This window comes from Scyliorhinus torazame, chromosome 1 (assembly GCF_047496885.1).
Source record: "Scyliorhinus torazame isolate Kashiwa2021f chromosome 1, sScyTor2.1, whole genome shotgun sequence".
Lineage (NCBI taxonomy): Eukaryota > Metazoa > Chordata > Chondrichthyes > Carcharhiniformes > Scyliorhinidae > Scyliorhinus > Scyliorhinus torazame.
The window spans coordinates 106207788-106219983 of record NC_092707.1 but is presented as its reverse complement, the minus strand read 5'-3'; the positions used below and the strand labels follow the sequence as shown (position 1 = coordinate 106219983).

At 52.4% G+C, this 12196-nt stretch overlaps 1 protein-coding gene across 2 annotated transcripts in view; it reads left to right on the top strand.

The window, feature by feature from the left end:
* LOC140410772 (glutathione hydrolase 1 proenzyme-like) overlaps window positions 1-12196 on the top strand; it is a 494093-nt gene that overhangs the window by 415771 nt on the left and 66126 nt on the right. For both annotated transcript variants that reach the window (XM_072499388.1, XM_072499379.1), the window contains 3 exons: window positions 4510-4670; window positions 6316-6465; window positions 9860-9996. In XM_072499388.1, the coding sequence (XP_072355489.1) occupies window positions 4510-4670; window positions 6316-6465; window positions 9860-9996 (448 nt within the window). The remainder of the gene's footprint in view (window positions 1-4509; window positions 4671-6315; window positions 6466-9859; window positions 9997-12196) is intronic.

The window sequence follows — 12196 nt, the reverse complement described above, 5'->3', positions numbered from 1 at the left end:
TGATGGGCCTATGTCGGCACTGTCATCAGGTCACTATACAAGTCAGGAAAGTGATGATAACTCGCTGTGAGGTGAGCTCTGGTCATCCTCAGTTTCTGCCAAAGTCTGACTCCTGCCTTTCTGCTGACAGCGAGTTCACACCCATCCTCTGAACGGGGTTTGCATCGGGGGCGTTTGATCTTGGACCACTGTGCACTGATGGGCATGGGGGGAGCAGGGGGCAACAGGGGATGGGGGTGCAGGCAGGCCCACTGTTAACACTAACGTGGCAGAGGCTTCACAAGGATGAGGTGCAACATCTTTTAATAGTAAACAACTTACCCTTGCAGCTCAGTGGAGGTTGTTGCTCTTCGTCCAACATTGAACACTTGTCCTCCTGATTATGCTGCCCGAACTGACAACCACTGCCACTGCCGCCCGGGTGGCATTGCTGACCCCGCTGCCACTGCCGTCTGGGTGGCATTGCTGACCCCGCTGCCACTGCCGCCCGGGTGGCATTGCTGACCCTGCTGCCACTGCCGTCTGGGTGGCATTGCTGACCCCACTGCCAATGCCTCCCAGGTGGCATTGCTGACCCCACTGCCGCTGCCGCCCGGGTGGCATTGCTGACCCCACTGCCACTGCCGCCCGGGTGACATTGCTGACCCCGCTGCCACTGCCGTCTGGGTGGCATTGCTGACCCCGCTGCCACTGCCGCCCGGGTGGCATTGCTGACCCCGCTGCCACTGCCGCCCGGGTGGCATTGCTGACCCCGCTGCCACTGCCGCCCGGGTGGCATTGCTGACCCCACTGCCACTGCCGCCCGGGTGGCATTGCTGACCCTGCTGCCACTGCCGTCCGGGTGGCATTGCTGACCCTGCTGCCACTGCTGCCCAGGTGACATTTCGCTTTCTGAAGCCGATGACCTGCTCCTTGCACTGAGGTGCGTGTCTGGCGAATCAAATGTCAAAATTTGGTGTGAGGTATGACCTGTTTTAATAGTGAACAGTTAACATTTCCATTCCCCTAACTGCAGACAGTGACCCCCCCCCCCCCCTCCCCCACACCCACCCAACGCCCATTCAATGCTCCTCAATCCTCATGATCTTTCATGGTCTACTTTTGCATCGAGTTGTGCCCCCGCGATGTACATCAGAGGTGGAGGCAGCCTGCTGCTTTCTGCACCCTCTAACCTTTGATGACCTTGGAGGGCCTGGACCTGGAGGGTTGTGGCCGACTTGCCGGTGTCACAGGCATTGTGGATAGCACAATTGCCTCACAGCTCCAGGGTCCCAGGTACGATTCCGGCTTGGGTCACTGTCTGTGCGGAGTCTGCACATCCTCCCCGTGTGTGCGTGGGTTTCCTCCGGGTGTTCCGGTTTCCTCCCACAGTCCAAAGATGTGCAGGTTAGGTGGATTGGCCATGATAAATTGCCCTTAGTGTCCAAAATTGCCCTTAGTGTTGGGTGGGGTTACTGGGTTATGGGGATACGGTGGACGTGTTGACCTTGGGTAGGGTGCTCTTTCCAAGAGCCGGTGCAGACTCGATGGGCCGAATGGCCTCCTTCTGCACTGTAAAGTCTATGATAAATTCTATGATTGCTATGCCACGCTGTTCTGCCCGCTGCCCTTGAGATGTGCCTCTGTCAGGAGGGGGGACTCAGAAGAACTGGAGACCGCCATAGTCTCCTTGGTGGCAGGCCCCAGGTTGATCTCCAGCCTTCCCTCCTCCCTAACAGTGCCTGTAGGGCGCTCGGGTCTCCAAGGGACAGAGGGACAGCTGGAGTGAGCTCCTGGGGCCTCTGAGTCATCTGGCGCTGCTGGCCTGGAGGCTCCCCATTGTCTGCACCATAGTGTTGACGCCCTCAGCAATGCTATTCAATACCTGGGTCATTATCTGGATCACCTCAGCAATGTCCACCTGTGTCTGGGCATGTGCTTCAGCGACGGGCATGGAGCGAAATTCTCCCCCAACGGCGCGATGTCCGCCGACTGGCACGAAAAACGGCGCCAATCAGACGGGCATCGCGCCCGCCCAAAGGTGCGGAATGCTCCGCATCTTTGGGGGCCGAGCCCCAACATTGAGGGGCTAGGCCAACGCCGGAGGGATTTCCGCCCCGCCAGCTAGTGGAAATGGTGTTTGTTGCCCTGCCAGTTGGCGCGGAAATGCGGCGCATGCGCGGGAGCGTCAGCGGCCGCTGAAAGTTTCCCACGCATGCGCAGTGGGGAGAGTCACTTCCGCCTCCGCCATGATGGAGGCCGTGGCGGAGGCGGAAGGGAAAGAGTGCCCCCACGGCACAGGCCCGCCCGCGGATCGGTGGGCCCCCCCAGGCCACCGAGGGGGCACCCCCCGGGGTCAGATCGCCTCGCGCCCCTTCCTGGACCCCTGAGCCCGCCCACGCCGCCTGGTCCCGCCGGTAAATACCAGCATTGATTTACGCCGGCGGGACAGGCAATTTCTGGGTGGGACTTCGGAGAATTGAGCGGGGGGTCCCGCCAACCGGTGCGGCCCGATTCCTGCCCCCGCCCAATCTCCGGTACCGGAGACTTCGGCGGGGGCGGGGGCAGGATTCACGGCGGCCAACGGCCATTCTCCGACCCGGCGGGGGGTCGGAGAATGACGCCCCTTATGTCAAGGCCCTCAGCCATGGTTGTCACAGACTCAGCCCTGTCTTGGACACCACCACTCAAGGATGTCATGCTCCAGACTTTCCACTGCTGCTGCCACCCTACCAGTGTTGGCCTCTGTGCCATGCATTGCCAGAATCATCTCCTGTACCCATAGCCATTGGGACTCCTCCAATCAGCTATGCACATATTACAATGTCGCTGACATCCCCTCCTGAATGTCACTGCTGTGTCCTATCATCTGCATCAGCTCTGGGAGAACCTTCTCCAGAGGCTCGGCATTTGGCTGGGACCCAACTGAGTCCTGGAATCCAGCCAACCACCGACTGATGTCTCCCCAGATGTTCCTGCCTCCACCTTATGTACATCAGCAGCTGTGTGGTGCTCACCAGATTGTGCCCCAGAAGCCTGACCACTAATGTTGATCACGATTGGCCATGATAAATTGCCCTTAGTGTCCAAAATTGCCCTTAGTGTTGGGTGGGGTTATTGGGTTATGGGGATAGGGTGGGGGTGTGGACCTTGGGTAGGGTGCTCTTTCCAAGAGCCGGTGCAGACTCGATGGGCCGAATGGCCTCCTTCTGCACTATAAATTCTATGATGATGTCTATGATGATGTCACCTGGGTGAAGGAGCAGAGGTTCCTCACCTCTCTTGCGGAGGCCTATTTCATTGTCAGTGGCTGCTCTCTCCTCGGTCAACCCCGTGATTTCCTGGGCCCATTCCTCATAGGGGGCGAGGTCTTGAATCTCTGGGACTCCGCCCCACGTCTCGGCCTTTTACAATGGTTTGTATCACAGAATCCCTACAGTGCAGAAGGAGGGCATTCGACTCATCAAATCTTCTCCTACCTTCAGGAAGAGCACCCTACCCAGTCCCAACACCTGCCCTACCCCATCTAACCTTTTGGACACTTAAGTGTCAATTTAGAATGGCCAATCTACCTAACTTTGGACTGTGGGAGGAAACTGGAGCAAACTCCACAGAGACAGTCACCCAATGTCGAAATTGAACCTGTGTCCCTGGCACTGTAAGGCGGCAGTCTCCAAAGTTCTAGAAAAGTGTTGAAATTTTGGGATCCTAAACTGTCCATTTACTTTCGAGAGAAATGAGACTTGGGATTTCAAGAATAGCTAACCAGCATTTCTATCTGCATACAAGGCCCATGTGATTCACATTGTCATGGAAATGGACTTTGAGAGGGGAAGTGCTTAAGATATCACTGATAATCCATTGACAAGGTCCATCTGCCAGGGACGGGAGTGAGAGAGCCACTAGTGGCTGGCAGGTTCTATGGTTCACTGTGCAGGAGTGCAGGTGGGAGCTTGAACTTCGATTAGAAAGGCCAAACTCATGAGGAGTTAAAATTAGGCTAGAAGATTTGGAGTTGAACGTTTGCAGGCTGGGAAGGAAAGGATTGGAAGCAAAACCTTTGAAAGCTAAGAATCACTTTTTGCTGGCTCTGAAAGAACTTAATATCTACCTAAAGGACACTGTAACACTTGTGTGGACTTTCTCAGTTGTTTTAAAAGTTTTGTTATATAGTTTAAAGTATAAGTTGCCCCCCAAAAGTAGTGTTTAGTCAGCAATGCTTTTAACCGGTTTCTTTCAGTAAAAGTCTTAAAGTGTGGAATCTTATTGTGTCAACCGTTCAGCTATATGCTGAAAGTTCCAATTTATTTTCAAAGCTACTGCTCTCTACAGAGATTGTAATACCATAGCCTGGAATGAATTGGTTAGTATCTCAGGAAAAAAAGGGCTGGAAATAATGAGTTTCTATACGTGTGTCTGAAGGAGAACGGAGAGCAATCTCTTGGTTTTTTTGCTATGATGTAAAATTAAACAGGTTTGGAAGTATTGTTACAAGTAGAGCTACTGAATACCTTGTCTTTCTCCCACCAGTGAAATATTTTGTAATTCCAATGGTAAAATACTCCAGGAGAATGAAATCATCAAATTCCCAAAATTAGCCGCAACATATCAGATTCTGGCTGATGAAGGAGCTGACGTGTTTTACACTGGATCTCTCGCCCAACAAATAGTGACTGATATCAGGAACGCAGGTGGGGAAAAGTGTAGTGTAAGCAGTTTCTTTCCAATGCATCAGCTCGAAACCACACATGGCAGGTTGAAGCTTCTGATCTCATCAGCTGCCAATAAGCTGTCATTTTTCTTTATTCATGCATAGAATGTGTAAGCATAGCTGACAAGGCCAGGATTTACTGCACATCCCTAATTATCCTCGGGAAGGTAGTGGTGAGACTTGAACCACAGCAGTCCTTGTGGTGTACGTACAGCGCAGTCCATTTAGAAAGAGACTTTCAGCATTTGACCCAGAAACAGTGAAGGTGCAACAATATATTTCCAAGTTAAAACAGCAAATGATTTGGAAGGGCAATTGTTGGTGGTGGTGTTCACATGCACCTATTGCCTTTCTTCTTCTAGAGAACATAGATTTGGAAAATTCTGTCGAAAGAACCTTAGCACAGTGGGCTAAATAGCTGGCTTGTAATGCAGGACAATGCCAGCAGGTTCAATTCCCATACCAGCCTCCCCGAACAGGCGCCGGAATGTGGCGACTAGGGGCTTTTCACAGTAACTTCATTGAAGCTTACTTGTGACAATAAGTGATTATTATAAGTTGCAACAGTATATCTTCGGTGTGATATACACTCCTGTTGCTGTGTACCAATGGTGGAGGACCTGGATGTTTAAGCTGACGGATGGGGTGCCAATAAAGTGGTGTGGGGCCACAGCGGATATTTTGGTTAGTCCGAAGTGCTGTCGCAATTGGTTCCACGACCGGAGTGTTGCTATCACCATTGGGCTTGTTGAGTGTTTGTTCGGTGGGGATGGGATTGCCGCCATGGCCAGGGCCCGGAGGGAGGTCCCCCTGCAGGAGCCCTCCTCCATAAGAACCCACTCGACCTTTGGCTCTTTTATCCACCCCTTTACCCTCTTTGCAGTTTTCACCCAGTGGTAATATTGCAGGTTGGGGGGGGAGGGGTGGGGGTGTGGGGGAGGGGAGGGGGCGGCTAGCCCCCCCCCCCCCCAATGGTTCTCGCTCTCTGCAGTACCCTTTTGGGGACCTTTGCGTTCTTCCTCCCCAAAACAAATGCCATGATCAGTTTTTCTACTGAGTTGAAGAAGGCCTTGGGGGTGTAGATCGGAATGGATCTGAACAGGAAGAGGAACCTGGGCAGTACGTTCATCTTGATCATCTGCACTCTCCCTGCCAGGGAGAGAGGGAGCATGTCCCATCGCTGCAGGTCCTTTTTAACTTCCTCCATCAGGCTGGTCATGTTCCATTTGTCGATCCCTGTCCAGCAGTGAGCAATTTGGGTCCCCAGGTAGATGAATTTGTGCCGGTCCTGTTTAAATGGCAGCCCCCCAGCTCTGACCCCACTGTAATCAATGTCAACACAAACAAAAGAAGACCTCCAGACATCTTATCCAGGACAACTAGCATTGGGAAATAAACTGGAGTGATGGCTAGATCCTAAGAATGTTTTTATTTGAATACGCTATTACAACCTCCCTCAGGCATATGATGTGCTTTCTATTCTCTTACATTGTATGTAGTTCCTCGTTCAACTGTATGTGGGGGAGGAGGGTTGGTTGCTGTTGTAACAGTGCTCACGTTCACTCTCCTGTATGTTTGAAACATTTATCTGGCATATTCATATTCAATTCCTTTTCCCTTCACAGGTGGGATTGTAACTCTTGAGGACCTGAGAAACTACAGACCTCGATTCTCTGAAGATGTGATAAACATGTCAATTGGAGACTACACGTTGCTTCTGCCCAGTGCCCCATCCAGTGGGCCTGTGCTTGCATTGATACTGAACATCCTGAAGGGTGAGATACCAAAGCACTGACGCTCTGTCCAGTAATGTTGGTTAAAGCAACTCAGAGCAGGGAATAAGGTGCCGTTTGCTTCTCTGTGGTTCCTGCTGCAAACACGGCTGAATCGTCTATGGAGTGGCGATTGCCATTGGGTTATCACTCCACTGCTATTTTCCTATCTTAATCTGGAGCTGTACATTTCTCAGCCAGAGCATAGCTGCTCCTGGAGGCCTTCAGTGCAGTGAGGGACATTCGGGGGAAATGAAGCCACGCCCACTCTCTGTGACTTTAGCAACCATAAACCGGTAAGTAGAAAGGTCCCAGACCCCGGCCACTTTGACAAGCCAGGAGAGTAGATAAGCATGTGCGGTAAGTGGGCAAGGTGTGTTAGGACGGGTCAGGCAGGGGTGGTGGTGGCTTGGGGTGGTGAGGTCAGGGAGTCGGGTGGTTCAGAATGGCAGTTGGGGGATGAGGGTCTATCGGAGGTGGGAAGCGCGGTTCGGTGGACAGGAAAGGATCGTGGGGTAGTTGGATGGATGGGGATAGGGGCTAATCGATGGGTCAGGGGCTGTCATCAGGAGTGGGGGTGTAGTTGGGGGGGTCAGGATCATTGTTGCATGATCAGGGGGAGTAGTCAGGAGGACAAGTTAGAGCTGGTTTTAATCCTTCTAACTTTTCCTGGCTGACTATTCCCTAAGTGAGTCAGAGCTATTATAGTTATAGAGGGTTCCAGATGCAGGATAATTGCCCAATGGTAACTGAAACTTCCCAGGAAATTCCTATGCAGTCTTTGCATCCGGACATCCAAGGGGTCCCACAGGGCATCTTCCAGATAACCTCCAGGACACAGAAGATCTGCCCTATTTTACAATCCCGGATCAGACCCTAACATTTGCGAGGATACCGGATAGGAACTCTCATACTTTATTTTTTAATTTGCAAAACTGTGAGAAAAAGATATTTTGCTCCAGGAGTGATTCCACGTACAAATTAGAAGATGGTGCATTAAAATAAACTTTATTACTAACGCAACATTAAACTACCTCAACATCACTGAAATATTACTTACAACTACCAGTTAAACTATGCTTAACAATAAAAGGAAATGCTTTTAACTTCTAATTCATGCCTTCTTTATCTCCAATCAAGCAAAACCCATCACAGGACAAAACGTTTTGAAATGAAGTTAGCAAACACAGGATTACTTGCTGTTCTCTGTATAGAAAGTCCTTTGAATGAGTGCTTGATGAGAGAGATCCTTCCAGTAAGCAACCTGCAGGTCCCTGTCTGTCAGATTAACGCAGAGTCTGACATTCATCTGAAAAAGCTATTGTTCAGCTCACAGCTTCCCAAAAACCTTTTTAATTAAGGGGCAATTTAACGTGGTAAATTCACCTACCCTGCACATCTTTGTTTTTTGTGCTGTGGGAGAGAGACCCACGCAGACATGAGGAGAATGTGTAAACTCCATACGGACAGTGACCCGGGACAAACCCGGGTCCTCGGCACCGTGACGCAGCAGTGCTAACCAATGCACCAACCCGCTGCTCCTGCTTCCAGAAAAACTAACCTAAAAACTGCCTGCTACAGACCTGGCTCCTCCCATTACTCACATCATCTTTATTCCACTCAAATCCCAGGATGTACCTACCTACATTTAAACACAATGGGTGGGACGTTGATACCGGGACAGAATCGGTGGACTTCTATGACAATTCATGAACCGTTAATGGGCTACTACCGGTGCCACGTGGAACACGAGTGGTTCCAAAGAAAAATGGTGTCCGATTCATTGGGATCAGGATTGACACTCGAGGGGCTGACAAGCTGCAGCTGCATATTAGCACTCCACTCCCCATACACACTCATCCCAGCCACTAACATGGCAGCACAGAGAGCGGCATCCCAGTCTGCAAACGCAGAGCTGGAGACTCTATTGGATGCTGTGGAGGAGAGGAGGGTCACCCTGTAACCTGGGGTGGAAAGGAGGCTGCCACCCACCGCTGTACACTGGGCCTGGGCGCAGGTGGCAGAGGCTGTGAGCGCTGTGGACCCCACCGCCAGGAATGGACAGCAGTGGCGCAAAAAGCTACACAGCCTTGTCAGGGCATCTAGAGTGACTAGGCAGCACTGTGCCACTGGCACCAACCCCTGTCCCACACACACCAGTATCTCCCCCCCCCCATCTGGAGGGTGACTGGGCTCCACCTGTTGGCAGTATGCACGCTACCCATCCTACACCATATGCCAGCACCCTACCCATGGAGGCCACCAGCTGCCCACCCACTGTGCCGCACTGCCTAATACTTTGCACTTTCTGTCTCTCACCACCCCCAGGAGAGAGACCAGAGGGGGCTGTTGGATTTGCGGCACCTCACCGCAGCAGAGAGGTGGGCACTGAACCTGGTTGGAGGGCCCGGAGAAAGCGCAGTCACTGAGGCGGAGGCTGGCAGCAGGCGAGCAAGTGAGATCCCATTGAGTTGCGGTTCCCCATATAGCATGTTTGGCAACACCCCCTCACCACCCCCACACCAGCCCCACATCCCAATGCGCGATCCAATCATGCACCATGTCCTCGTGGTTGAGCCTGTTACAATGACCATCAGTATGGTTTTCTGAAGTGTTTTTTTCCATTGATCACACTTCAAGGTCCACATTCGAAACACCATGGGCGGGATTCTCTGACCCCCCGCTAAGTCGGAGAATCACCGGGGAGCGGCGTGAATCCCGGCCCGCCGCTCCGACGCCGGCTGCCGAATTCTCTGGCGACGGTTTTCGGGCGGGGATCGCGCCGCACCGGGAGGGGGCCATTGGCAGCGGCACACCCCGGCAATTCTCCGGGCCCCGATGGGCCGAGCGGCCGCCCCTTTTCGGCCAGTCCCGCCGGCGTGAAATGGACATGGTCCATCTCAGCGGGACCCGGCTTGTCGGCCATCTAGTGGGGTCCTCAGATGGGCGTGGGGGGATCCAGCCCCGGGGGGGGGCCCTCACGGTGGCCTGGCCCGTGATCGGGGCCACCGGCGGGCAGGCCTGTGCCTTGGCGGCACTCTTTCCCTCCGCGCCGGCCTCTGTAAGGCTCCGCCATAGCTGGCGCGGAGAAGAAACCCCCTGCGCATGCGTAGGAAACACGCCGTCGGTTCTGCGCATGCGCCAACTCGCACCGGCCCGCGGCATCCCTCCGCCGCCAGCCTAGCCCCGGAAGTGCGGAGGATTCTGTAACTTCCGGGCGGCCCGACGCCGGAGTGGTTCGCGCCGCTCTTGGAGCCGGCGTCGGGCCATCCCGCCTAGTGCAGGAGAATCCCGCCCATGAGTATGGAGGTTTGTCCTGAATTCTTCGGATTATTACTGAACCATAGTTCGATAATTTAATTTCCATGTTTTGTCTTAACTTTTTTTTAATTTGCAGGCTATAATTTTACTCCAGATAGTGTTTCCTCCCCTGAAGCGAAGGCCTTGACATATCATCGAATAGTTGAAGCCTTTAAATTTGCCTATGCAAAGCGAAGCATGATGGGAGACCCACTATTTGTCAACTTAACTGAGGTAAACAACGAATTTAAATATTGTTTAGTCAAGTTAGCAGGAGCTTTAAATCAGACACCCGCTGATGTAAAATCTCGATAATCTCCCGATAGCGGGTTAATGGTGGTTCAGTCTGCCTGCAGGCTGGTGGAGTGAAGGCCTTTTGTATTCATTTGCATCTCATGAATGCTCATTAAAACAGCTGCCTGCCAGTGTCCCGTCTGGCATTCCAATCTTCCGACACGACAGGGTGAAGTTACGTCGGCCTAAAACCCAATTGCCCAAGAACGGCAGGCAAAAGGCAGTCCTCAGTTTGCCAGAGACTTTGGGGTGAGTGCAACAACTTTCCGCCATACTCCTGCATTGCTCCAGATTCATGGATAGCACCGTGGTGCTGGACCCATGGACCCTCCTGTGTCACCAAGTGTGATCAATATAGCCCCTGGATTTGGGGAGTACAGGGGTCTCCTTCCCCTGGTTCCACACACCAGCGTCTATCTGGACAGCACTGTGCTGCGGGGCCCATGCTCCCACCGCAACAAAGATCCAAACTTCAATCAGGGGTGAAATGCGAGGTGAGGCTGGAGTTTGGTGGCTTGAGGAAGATATAGGGTGCAATGTGGAAGGCGAGCTGCGAAATTGGGGCTGGGGGTAGAGGGGGTAGGGGGTGCGAGTGCTCACAATGGTAGGCAGAGGGGCAAGGAGGTGGATGAGAATGGTGAAAAATTGAAGGCAGAGGGAAGACTATGGGAAGGGAAACTTAAGACCATAAGACTGAAAGACATAGGAGCAGAACTAGACCATTCGGCCCATCGAGTCTGCTCCGCCATTCAATCATGGCTGATATTTTCTCATCCCCATTCTCCTCCTTCCCCACATAACCCTTGATCTCCTTATTAACCCCTGATCTCCTTATTAATCAAGAACCTATCTAACTCTGTCTTAACGACACTCAATGATTTGGCCTCCACAGCCTTCTGCGGAAATGAGTTCCACAGATTCACCACCCTCTGGCTGAAGAAATTCCTCCTCATCTCTGTTTAAAGGATCGTCCTTTCAGTCTGGTGCTGTGCCCTCTGGTTCTAGTTTCTCCTGCCGGTGGAAACATCCTCTCCACGTCCACTCTATCCAGGCCTCAGTTTCTGTTAGTTTCAATGAGATCCCCCTCATCCTTCTAAACGTCATTGGGTACAGACCCAGAGTCCTCAGCCACTCCTTATATGACAAGCCCCTGCGCACAATACTCCAAATGAGGTTCGATCAGAGCCTTATACAGCCTCAGAAGTACATTCCTGCTCTTGTATTCTAGCCCTCTTGACATGAATGCTAACATTGCATTTGACTTCCTAACTGCCAAATAAACTGTAATAAGTTCACGGAGGCAGAAGTCCCTTCTCCAGAATTCCTTTTATTTGATAACTAACAGCGGAACCATCATGTGCATTCCGCTTGCTGTCTACACTGGGAGTGCAGAGGATCTGACACTCCCTGTTATATACAGAGAAAGGGGTTCCCTCATTGGGCCACTAATCAGGAAACTCATATTCTAGTTGGCCAATCTCAAAGGCCTGGCCTAAGTCAGTACATCCCTCCCCCCCCAAAGTCCGAAGAGCGCCCGTGGTCCTCGTGATCTCCTGATTCGTTGCTGTGCCAGGTCGGGATCTTCCACTTCGGTCTCCGACGTAGACGGGGGTAGAACGGCTAGGTGCCCATCTTTTCCGATGTGAGCGCCTGAGGGGCCTTTCTTGGCGAGTGTTGTCGTGGCCCCTGCATTGGGCCTCTTGGTGTCGCTCTACTTTTCCGCCTAAGTTTGGGAATAGTAGACTCAACCTGGTTCGGAGTCATCTGCCCATGCGTAGCTCCGCTGGTGCTATTCCCGTTGTGGCGTGTGGGGTTGTTCTGTAGTCAAATAGCCAGCGCGACAGTTTGGTGTCTAATGATGCTGCTGGCTGTTTTTTCAACCCTACTTTTAGGGTCTGGACGGCTCTCTCCGCCAACCCAATTGATGCCGGGTGGTATGGTGCTGTCCTTACGTGCCGCATGCCATTTGACTTCATAAATTTTGTGAAGTCCTGGCTTTGAAAACCGATCCGTTATCCGAAACTAACACCTCCGGGATACCATGTGTTGCAAGCGAGGTGCAAAGGTTTTCGATGGGAGCTGTTGAATTTGCAGAGTTCATTTTGTAGACATCCAGCCTTTTGGAATGTGCGTCGACTAT